Here is a 12,164-nt window from a genome sequence, read left to right on the forward strand (position 1 = left end):
ATGTGTTTTAATCAAGTTATAACATGATTTCGGGGCTTACAAGTATGCTGTACGTGACTGCTGTGTGTGTGTGAGACCGCTGTTTCTGTAGTACTTTCTGGTTGTGGTTAAGCCATAATTTCAATGATTTTATTTTACATTATTGTAGAGGATTGTTTTACGATCGATTGGATATATTATGGGTAAAATTCGGTGTTTAAGGCAACCAAATGACTGATTTTTGTGAGACAAGCTGTGCTGCCAACATGAATAAGAACATGATGTTAGATAGAGTTTATGAGCATGTATATATCTTATATTTGTGACCAATTGAATATATCTTCTAGATTATCATGTAAGGATTATATAGGAGTTTGTATCTTAGTCAAAATATGTGTGTTTGAGGCAAAATTCTCTCTTTTATATGCAAGTACTTTCGAATTAGTGTGCTGTAATGACAGCTTGTGTTTCACCTGTTCTCAGGCTTTGAGTTAATTATTTGTGTTGATTTTATTGCCTAACTTGAATTAGCATCATGTTAGGGTATTCCCTAAATTGATATAGCATGATTTTATATAATTCAAGATAGTTTAAAGTGCCTAAATTAGTGCAACATAGCTGCTGCCCCTAATCTGCTAGGCATGTGAAAGATGATAATTTTCAACTGTGCATTCCTTGATTTCAAAGCGTAAATGCATGATTAACATGACCTATTGTGTTTTTAGAGTGTGCACTAAATTGGGCTAAGCATAGATTCATGTTTAAGGTGGGTTTTTAGGTGATTTGGTATGATTGGTACTGCTGTATATTAGTGTAGGGGCTGCTGTAAATATGATTTTATTTTAGCATGTTCTTGTTTACACAAATTTCGAGTCTAAATAAATAAAGACGGGAAATAAAGTAACAAATGAATTTATATTTATATATGAATTTTGGGTACAATCTCTGTAAAACAGTTTATAATAAAATAAACTAAGTCCTCTGATTGTGTTCCGCAGCTTGACGATGACACGTGGTGACACTTGTAGGTTGACGTTTGATGACGTTGACTTGAGTTTGAATGCAGGGTGACGTTTGATGACGTCAACCTGTATTCGAGAGGTTTTGTTTGAATACACCTGAACGAGGGCTTATAAAGCTTAATCCCGTTCAAATGTGTTTGAGTGTATCTGAACAAGTCGGCACGAATTTGATGTGCGTATTGACTCACTTCAGAGAGAATTCCGTTTGAGTTTTATAAGCTCTTGGAATAATGATTCCTGGATCCCTTCAACTGATGGAGGAATGATGTATTTATAGGAGATGAGAACCCCTTAAGTGGACTTAGTAGGTTTGGGCCTGGCCCATTTTATAACTTAAAAGTCTTTTAACCTGGTCCAATTTGATTTATTTTATAACCCGGATCGTATTTGATTAATTCGGATTATTTATTTGGGTGGGCAAAAAATAATTAAAAATGGATCATTAACATGATTTATTCCAAATTAATTTATTTAATTTAATGTATGACACTTATAAAATTTCCGTGTCTACAAATTGCCCCCTCGAGACTGTGTCACATACACGATTTGAAGTGTTTGGCGTGACAAGGTCTCGACTCTTTTGCTTGACTTGGGAGTCATTAGTACTTTATTTTTTTTTAAGTACTAGGTTTGGTTTATGGGAATTCTTGAGCCCCAAAGTTAGACTCCTAGTTGTACTAGGTTTTCATCTCCTAGGAGATCATTGTCCACCGTAACTTATAAATTAAGGTAGCTGACAATTTATTTAGTTGTTGAACAGCACCTCTTTGCTGAGCGACCAAATTTTGATCAACTCATCACCTTCGTGGACCATGTTTCCGCAGTCAAATCAAGGCAATTCTCTTCCACCCATAATCTACTTATTCGACATCTAGGTGTAAGGAATCTCAATCCCTTGATTTTTTTTTTTTTTTTTTGGCAGTGTCATTCACATAGAGATTAATTAGGCTATACATTGACCTTGCATTGCTGCCTAACTTCCCTGATGGATTGATTTGCTTTCCTTTATTGATGTGCAGGAATGCAGTACCAAACTTATAAAAGTTTAGGTGACTTTGGATTTTTCGGCAGTCGAGTCCTAAACAAGATCAACAATTTGACGCCCAGTAAGTAGCTCGACATGAAAATTTTATATCATATTGCAGCCCTTAAATCACGAGTTAAATTTTTGTCATATAACTTCGTCCAAGATAGTCTTGATTTGGTTCTTGCAACATAAATTCTAATTATGAGAATATCATAATTCACCATATTGCTAACTTATATTTTGATTACACGAGCTAATGTCGCACTCCTTATGTGGTTGTCTAGGTTTACATCATATTCCCATGTATTATTGCGGCAACGTTTCACCAGTGGCTAGCGAAAGGTAGTGATACCAAACTTGTACCTCTTTATTTAACTCATGCTCATATCAATATAATTACAATCACTCATGATTACTCTTTGACTCCTTGTTTAATACAGTATGAGAGTGTAATTTTTTGTTTCCGGGTTCTCCACCAAGGTCAACCACAATTATATTGTGATACTACCTGTATCTGTGTGATGTGCACGTATATAGCATACATAAATACACCTTTTTTTTATTATTTTTTTTTTATATTTGTATATGCATATGTGTTTGTTCTTTATAGCGTTGTGCATATGACAGATTCGCAAGGTAGCCATATGTTACCGTCCATGTCGCGATGGGTCAGGACCCTTTGTTATGAACCCATCGGAGATGTCAAGGCATGTATGCTAGACGTTATGAACTTGACATCTTGAGACTTGTCGGATAACTTGAAGACTTGAAGTCGCCCTTGTCGCGATGAGTCAGGACCTTTTGTTATGAACTCATCGGAGACGTCAAGTCATGTATGCCAAGCGTTATGAAATTGGCGTCTTTAAGAAAGGTCTGATATATAGAAGACTTGAGTCGCCCATGTCGCGATGGGTCAGGACTCTTTGTTATGAACCCATCGGGGATGTCAAGTCATGTATGCCAGTCGTTATGAACTTGACATTTTAAGACTGGCCTACTCAAGATTTCAATAAGAGATTGACTTTATGACATATTTATCATACATGTGCCATGTCAAACACTACACCCTTTTTTTTTGTTGCTTGCTTTGCTTTGTTGTTCACAGTTTATACTCTTGTGAGCCAGGAGTAAAATTTTTTTTGTTTTGTTTTGCCGTACACAGTTTATACTCTTGCGGGCCAGGAGTAAAGTTTTTTTTTTTTTGTTGTTTAGCCGTACACAGTTTATACTCTTGCGGGCCAGGAGTAGAAGTTTTTTTTTTTTTTTTTTTTTTTTTTTTGGTAAGTAGTTTATTCTCTTACTTAGGAGTGTACAAGGCTTTCACTTCATGAATAGTAGCGCTTTAAAAACTTGCCATTAATTGGACCTACGCGCACTTCTTCGGCATCAACAATTTTGTATGCTCCATTAGTGTAGACTTCTCGTACCACATAGGGACCATCCCATTTTGATGTGAACTTATTTCCAGTTTTGCGCGAAGTAATGATAGGCCTTCTCACTGCTAGAACCATATCTCCCACTTGAAAAGAACGAGGTCGAACCTTCTTGTTAAATGCGCGTGACATGCGAGCTTGATAGCATTGCAATTTTTGTTGAGCTTGTAATCTTTTTTCATCAAGCGCTTCAAGTTCAGCCAATCGAAGCTTGTCATTTTCATCACTAGTTAAACCCTCTTGAATGGCAATTCTTAGTGATGTAATTTGAACTTCTAATGGTAGGACAGCCTCGACACCATACACCAACGCGTATGGGGTAGATTGTGTTGCATTCTTGTATGTCGTCCTATATGCCCAAAGTGCTTCCCCTATCTTTTCATGCCAGTCACGCTTAGACTTTGCAACGACCTTGCTTAGCAAATTACAAAGTGTTTTGTTAAATGCTTCAGCTAGACCGTTTGCAGGAGCATTGTACATGGATGACTTATGTTGCGTGAACTTGAACTTTTGGCAAAGGCTATCCATCAAGTTGTTAACGAATGGCTTTCCATTGTCAGTGACGATTCTTTGAGGTATTCCATACCTGTAAATGATATGGGTGCGAATGAAATCGACAACATTTTCTTTTTTTACCTCACGAAGGGGAATAGCTTCAGCCCACTTAGAGAAGTAATCAGTGGCAGCCAGTATGTAAGCGTGACCACCAAATGACTTTGGTGTGATCGGACCGACAACGTCAAGACCCCATCCTTCGAATAGCCATGATGTCACAGTTGGATGTAGTGGTTCTGGAGGTTGGTGAATGAAGTTTGCATGAAACTGACATGCTTCACATTTTTTAACAAACTCCATGCAATCTTGAACCATTGAAGGCCAGTAGTACCCCGCCCTTTTGATAAGATCATGAAGCTTAGGACCGGATTGATGAGCTCCACAAATCCCTGAATGAAATTCCTCTATTGTTTTGGCTGCCTCCTCATCTTCTAGACATCTCGACCATAGCTTGTCAAAAGATCGTCTATAAAGAATCCCTTTAAAGAGAATAAAACAAGGGGCTCGGCGACGAATTTCTATTCGATATCGTGGATCATTAGGCAGCTTTTGGTGATCCAAATAATCGATGATTGGTTGACGCCAGCCTTCTTTGTCAATTTGGCAGACAGTGATCATGTCAACTTCCTCGACTTATTCATCTTCAATTTCATATTTTTCAGGAGCAACTACCCATCGATTGCAAACGGGCACCGACATGGTTTCCTTTGCCCCCCGTGCCAAAGTGGCTGCAAGGCCAGCAAGCGCGTCAGCCATCTTATTGGCACTCCTTGGAACATGGCTTAGCTTGACGATGTCAAATTTGTCAAGCAATCTTGATGCGTGTTTGTGATAAGGAATTAAATCCTCTTTCTTAACTTCATATTCGCCCAAAAGTTGACTTATAACGAGTTGCGAATCTCCATAAACATCAAGATCTTGAATTCCCATTTCAACCTCCATTTGAAGGCCCAAAATGAGGGCTTGGTACTCAGCCATATTGTTTGAGCACAACTGAGTTAACACAAATGAGTAAGGTAAGACATGCTTTTCTGGCGATACAAAGACTACCCCTGCTCCTGCGCCGTTGTGACGAGCAGCCCCATCAAAATATATTTCCCATGGTGGGAGTATTTCAATGTTAAATACGTCTTCTCCAGGCAAGTCAACGAAAATCTCCCATTCAGGTGGCACCGGGTGGTCGGCAAAGAAGTCAGCGATGGCTTGTCCTTTGATAGACTTTTGTGGTACGAAAACTATATCGTACTATTTGATGAGTACAACCCATTTAGCTAGTCTTCCTGACAACATTGGTCTTAAGAGGATGTACTTGATTAGGTCGGCTTTTGAGACGACATGGACGGTATGAGCTTGCATGTAATGCTTTAACTTTTGGACGGTAAAAATTAACGCACGACAAATTTTTTCAATTGGTGAATAATTCAGCTCGACACCCACCAATGTTCGACTCAAGTAATAAAGAGCTGTCTCCTTACGTTCTTCAATTTCTTGAGCACACATTGCCCCCAGTGATCTTTCTTGAGCAGCAATGTAAAGGATTAGAGGTTTTCCTTTAACTGGTGCCCCCAAAACCGGCGGAGAGGACAAATACTTCTTTATATTGTCAAACGCTTTTTGACATGACTCATCCCATTTGAATGGAGCATCCTTCTTCATGAGATGGCTAAATGGTTGACATCTGCCTGCAAGATTGGAGATGAATCTCCGAATATATGCAAGGCGCCCTTGGAGACCACGAAGTTCCTTGAGATTTCGTGGTACATGCATCTCTTGAATTGCCTTGATTTTGGTCTGGTCAATTTCAATTCCCCTATGTTTTACGATGAAACCTAAAAATTTTCCTGAGGTAACACTGAATGCACATTTGAGATGATTCATTTTCAATTGACATTTGCGTAGTCTTTCAAAGATTTTGCGAAGGTCACCTAGGTGATCCTCCCTCTTTTTAGACTTAATCACTAAATCGTCCACATAACACTCCACAATTTTGTGTATCATGTCTTCAAAGATCTTTTGCATTGCACGTTGATACGTAGCTCCAGCATTTTTCAAACCGAATGGCATAACTTTGTAGCAAAATATCCCTTTTGGGGTGCGAAATGCCGTGGCTTCTTGATCTTCAGGCGCCATGTGAATTTGATTGTATTCGGCTGTACAATCCATGAATGACAATGCCTTCTGTCCAGTAGTGGCGTCGATCATGATTTCCGTGACTGGAAGTGGGAAGTTATCCTTGGGACATGCTTCATTCAAATCGCGAAAATCCACACAAACTCGCAGTTGTCCATTTTTCTTCCTCACAGGGACAATGTTTGCTATCCATGTAGGGTATTTGACTTCACGAATGAAGCCTGCATCAATGAGTTTGTTCACCTCAGATTCAATTTCTGGGATCAACTCTGGCCTGAATTGCCTTTGTGATTGCTTCTTTGGACTCACACCCTTTTTTATTGCCAATCGATGGACGACGACTTTTGGGTTGAGACCTGGCATTTTTTTGTAACTCCATGCGAAGACATCCTTATACTCAGAGAGTAATTTGAAGTACTCTTGTTCTTCCGCTTGGGTGAGAAGAGCACTGATGTATGCAGGGCGCAGGTCTTCAAGAGTACCAAGGTTTAACTCTTTTAACTCATCTACTGTTGCTTGCCCCCCGTCTTCAAGTGTCTTGGGAGCTTCATCAGCTTCTATCTCCTCATCGAGATTTGACACCTCTTCAGCCGTTACATGGTTCGTGGAAACAATCTCCTTGTATTCCTCTATAACATGGTTTGACGACTCATTTTTGTTGGTGAAAACCACAGTGCGAACTCTTGCCTTTAATGGTTGTTGCTCAGTGATGTCTATGTCTTGCGTTCTCTTCATACGAGAGGGAACAACACTTTTTGCATTGTCATTCTTCATGATATTGTCTTCCCTTTTCTTTATGCGACTAAAAGCCGACTGTCTTTGTTCTTTGCTAAAGGCATTTATCATGCCTACGCGGTTAAAGACAGATACTTTTCGCCTTAAGGGTTGAGAGCTTGAAGTTTCTTCCACCCTACGGTCACATTCTCCAAGCCTATCAAACACTGAGATATGATTCCTCATGGTAGATGGTTGAAGTCGATTAAATACAGAAGTTCTGGGAGAGGGAACATCATTCTCACCCTCATCTTCCTTGAGTTCCTCAGCAGTAATGTACTGTGAAGAAGAGGTGTCTACTTTACGCCATACACCAATTTTGATTGGCTTGGGGCGCTGAAACCCTAGACCTGCCTTGGATTCTTGATAACTAGAGCCATAGTCAAGCAATTTCTTCTGAGTATCATTGAGTCCGTTGGGTTTAATGTCAATGACTTTACCCATAGGTGTTGGGTTTTCAAAGTCATATCTCGACTATGCCAATAGCTTGTACGCATTTTGGCCGAACTTTGCTTTATTAAGCTCTTTTGCCTTGGATGACTCTGTTGGCAACTTAGAAATTTGGCTTTGTGTGCCTTTACCCAATGGTACAGTTGTTTTACTCTTCAAACTTTGTAGACTGGTGTCATCAATGGGCTTTGCTACCTTAGCATCGAGGTCAACCTCGCGACACTCAAAGGGTGATTCTCCCTCCTTGCGACGTGATTTTGGGATGTATCGCAAAATAGGAGTTGTCAACTTTGGCTTTTCTTTTATGACAAGCTGAGAGTCACTCTTTTCCTCCACTTCTACCTTTTGTTGAGGCTTCTCTTCAACATGAGATGTCTTTTTCGCATTTGTAGCTAAAGTAATGCTCTCTTTAACTTCTCTTTTTCCCGTTGAAAGGACTTGGGAAGGTGGTATCTCACTTGACGCCTCCTCTTCCTCAAAAAACTTGGCGTCAGCTAAGTAAGAATCTGCTTTGCTAAAGGGTTTGACATCCCCATTTATCTTCTTTTCACTCCCACGATAGTATTTGAGACATTGATGGAGGGTCGATGCAACAACACCATTCTCATGCAACCAAGGGCGTCCTAGCAACATTTTGTATGATGTCTTGGTGTCAATCACATGAAAGAGAGTTGATGAAGTTAACTCTCCCATTGTGAGTTCTAGGCGTATTATGCCTATTGCACGTTGACTGTCAAGGTTAAATCCTTGGATCACTATGCGACTGTTAGATAGTTCATCCATCTTGATTCCTAACTCTGTCATAGTGGATTTTGGCATGATGTTGACAGCGGATCCACCATCAACTAAAATGCGACTCACTTTTTGTTTGCGGATATACCCTGACACAAACAAAGGCCTATTGTGGGGTTTTGACCCCATCAACAAGTCATCATCTGTGAAAGCTAAGGCTGCGTTGCATGACACACATTTTGTGGCGTCCTCCGCAGGTTCTCCAGCATTTTTCACCTTATCGGCATACAATTCTGGGTGTTGAAGTGCAAGCGATAACTGTTGACACATCTCTTTAGGCAAATGAAAAATTTGCCTCCATCCCATACGTGAAGGAAGAGCATCCAAGACAGTAGATATTTTTGGGTTTACTACCACCTCAGATTGTTGTACAGCTGATTTTGTTGGTGTTTCATTATCAACTTGTTCCTCCTCACTTTCCACAAAGGAAACCATATTCGCCGTAACCACTGTAAAGTAGTCTTCCGGGAAATATTCCTCCAAAGTTATGGGAGACAACGGCTCTTGCTCAAGCAAATCTATAGGGAGGACCTTTTGCTTGCTGGCCCCTTTTGCTTTCTTTTTACCCTTTGAATGCTTGGGCTTTCTTTTCTTTTGCTGCTTTTTTCTACGATATGAAGGTTGTGGTTTTGGAGCATGCACATGTTTTCTTGGCCTTCTCCTTGTCACCAATGTCCACCCTTCGTCATCATCTTCATCTTGGGCGTCAACATGTGTTTGGTGTTCAACCTGGGACGAGACTTCATGTCGAATGGGTTGACTCTCCACAAGTATAATTACTGGCTCCAAACTTCCAAACTGCAAAGTTTGAGCCTGAAATGATGGATCAGTAGCTACTGAGGCATGATTTGATGTCACTGGCTCGTCGACATCTAGCTCAATTGTTCCATCCTTCGCCAATTGCATAATTTTCTCCTTAAGTGTTATACACTTTTCAATAGGATGACTGATCAACCTATGATACGGACAATAATTGGGATCAGATGTCTTGTTCATTTGCTCAGGCCGCTTTGACTCAGGCAACTCAATGATTTTGTTTTCAAGCAATTTTTCTAGCATGCCAGACAAGTCAGAGTCTGGGAAAGGGTACTTCTTAGCTTGAAGCTCTTTCAAAGTGGGTTTATCTTTCTTGACAAATCTCGAAGATGAACCCTTACTTTCTTCTTTCTTTTTACCCGAAATTTTGATGGGTGCCGAAGAAGTAGTCACAGACAACGTCTCCTTAGTTGAACTTTTGGAGGACTTGTCATTTTTTTAATACTCCTTCTTTTCTTTCTTGGCTTCCAAAGAAAGCCCCTTCTTCTTCTTGTTGTAGGCAATTGAGAGTTCCATGTCATGAGCTCTCGTCGCCAACTCTTGAAAAGATCCTGGTTTGATACCCTTTAGGATGTAATGTAGTTCCCAACTCATCCCGTTGATGCACATCTCTATGGCAGAGGTTTCGTTCAGCCGATCTTTACATTCTAAACTTAGAGCGCGCCAGCGGTTGATGTAATCAATGACTGGCTCTTCATCCCATTGTGCAGTTTGAGTTAGCTCAGTCATGCTAACAACACGCTCAGTGCTGAAGAATCGCCCCAAAAATTCCATTTCCATTTGATCCCAACTGTTAATGGACTCAGCCTCTAAGTTGGTGTACCAGTCAAAAGTGGTTCCCTTAAGAGAACGAACGAATTTCTTAACAAGCAAGTCACCCCTGGTACCACCATTGCTGCACGTCTCTATGAAGTGTGCAACATGTTGTTTTGGATTACCCTTTCCATCAAAGAGTTGAAATTTTGGAGGTTGGTATCCGAACGGCATTTTCAGCTCATCTATTCTCCTAGTGTAAGGCTTCACATAACGTCGGCTGTTGTACGAACCTCCCCCTCCAAGTTGGCTCTTGACAGCATTAGCTATCATAGCTTGAACTTGTTCGGCAGTGATTAAATTGTTTGATCCATTTGGCTTTAATTCCTTTGATTTAATAGTACTATCCGAACTGTCATCGCTTTCAGTCTCAATCGATCGTTTCTCAAGCTTTTTTGTCAAAGCAGCAATCTGTTCATTTTGTTGTTTGATTTGAGCATCTTTTTCCTCCCCATCCTTCTTCAGCTGTTCAAGGATACTGCTCATTTCAGCCAGTTGTTGTTCGACCGTCTTAGTATTCGTCACCATAATAGCAACAAAAGTAGGCTTAGGTGAGCTCACACTAAACTCATTGTCATGTCCTTCAACAGAGTGATCAAAGGATGAGTTTGTGTGGGTGACAGGCCCGAACGAACCAAACACAAGACTCTCATGTGGTTCGTGAGTGGAGGACGTGACAGACCTCATAGAAGCAGCACGACGAGCGCGACTTTTTCGTGCCTTGGTAGGGACTGATGCGGCACGCAAGCTTTTTGCGGCAGAGTCAACAACAGCTTGCTTCATCCCTCTAGTAACGATGCCCTCATCAATTTGGCTGTTGAGCATTTCAGCCAACTCAGCAGCCCTTTGTTGAGCTGTAGCAAAGGTCCTTTCAGCGACAGTGTTCTTTGAGGCCATTTCAATTTTTTTGAACGTACGGAAACAGAGATAAGAGGCAGAGATAGTCCCACCGAGCGTGCCAAAATTTGTTTACACAAATTTCAAGTGTAAATAAATGAAGACGGGAAATAAAGTAACAAATGAATTTATATTTATATATGAATTTTGGGTACAATCTCTGCAAAACAGTTTATAATAAAATAAACTAAGTTCTCTGATTCTGTTCCGCAGCTTGACGATGACACATGGTGACACCTGTAGGTTGACGTTTGATGACGTCGACTTGAGTTTGAATGCAGGGTGACGTTTGATGACGTCAACCTGTATTCGAGAGGTTTTGTTTGAATACACCTAAACGAGGGCTTTTAAAGCTTAATCCCGTTCAAATGTGTTTGAGTGTATCTGAACAAGTTGGCACGAATTTGATGTGCTTATTAACTCACTTCAGAGAGAATTCCGTTTGAGTTTTATGAGCTCTTGGAATAATGATTTCTGGATCCCTTCAACTGATGGAGGAATGATGTATTTATAGGAGATGAGAACCCCTTAAGTGGACATAGTAGGTTTGGGCCTGGCCCATTTTATAACTTAAAAGTCCTTTAACCTGGTCCAATTTGATTTATTTTATAACCCGAATTGTATTTGATTAATTCGGATTATTTATTTGGGTGGGCAAAAAATAATTAAAAATGGATCATTAACATGATTTATTCCAAATTAATTTATTTAATTTAATGTATGACACTTATAAAATTTCCGTGTCTATAAATTTCGGTGTCAACAGTTCTCTCTTGAATTTTAAGTCCAGAATGGTTTTATATGATGCCTAATGAGTGTATGTATATGCCCTAATTTTTATTTCCCATTTGAAGCATGTTTGGTTGGGTTTTTATGATGATTATTAGACTTGTATGCTGCTGTCCCGTTTTGGTTGTTTTCTGAAATGATAGTTTGGATATTTGATTTAATTAAATGATTTTATGTAATTAATTTTATTGTAAGTCTTATAATTTATTTTAAATTATATTTTAAATAGGTGATGATTGAATTTTTTGGTATTATAAACCCCTAAAGTGAAATATTTCTATGTGTGTTTGAATATGTGTAGGTTGTAATTGTATTGTCAACGTCGTAATGCTTTAGAGAAGGATAACACTGTCTTTAGCATCACTTCGCCAAGAGTTGTGAATGCACTTAATTGTTGAATTTCGATAATTCATTATATTCCCAAACTCAGACGATACCTTTTGTGTTTTATTAAGTTGAAGTGTGTTTTGAAAGGGAGTTTCAATTGAATTTAAGAAATGTGATTTTCTTATGCAGTTTGAATTGAGTGTAAGACCATTTTTGGCTACTATGCAGATTTCTGAGTGAAATATATTGTACTATCTATTTTAAGTGATTTTTTTGAATTGTGTGTGGGGCCATAGTCGGGTGTGAGGCCGAGTTGCTTCCCGATGGTTAATGAACATGCTAACTACCTGGATTGCGAGT

At 39.6% G+C, this 12,164-nt stretch overlaps 1 protein-coding gene across 1 annotated transcript; it reads right to left on the bottom strand.

Annotated features, from left to right (window-relative positions):
* Nucleotides 1-4,649: 4,649 nt before the first annotated feature.
* On the bottom strand, nucleotides 4,650-7,364 carry LOC145588724 (uncharacterized). The gene is made up of 2 exons (XM_081645334.1): nucleotides 5,454-7,364; nucleotides 4,650-5,261 (listed from the first exon to the last, which is right to left on the bottom strand). Exons 1-2 carry the CDS (start codon nucleotides 7,362-7,364, stop codon nucleotides 4,650-4,652), a joined length of 2,523 nt encoding a protein of 840 aa, XP_081501460.1.
* Between the last annotated feature and the right edge of the window lie 4,800 nt (nucleotides 7,365-12,164).

The sequence above is a fragment of the Chenopodium album genome, chromosome 17 (assembly GCF_948465745.1).
Source record: "Chenopodium album chromosome 17, dcCheAlbu1.1, whole genome shotgun sequence".
Lineage (NCBI taxonomy): Eukaryota > Viridiplantae > Streptophyta > Magnoliopsida > Caryophyllales > Amaranthaceae > Chenopodium > Chenopodium album.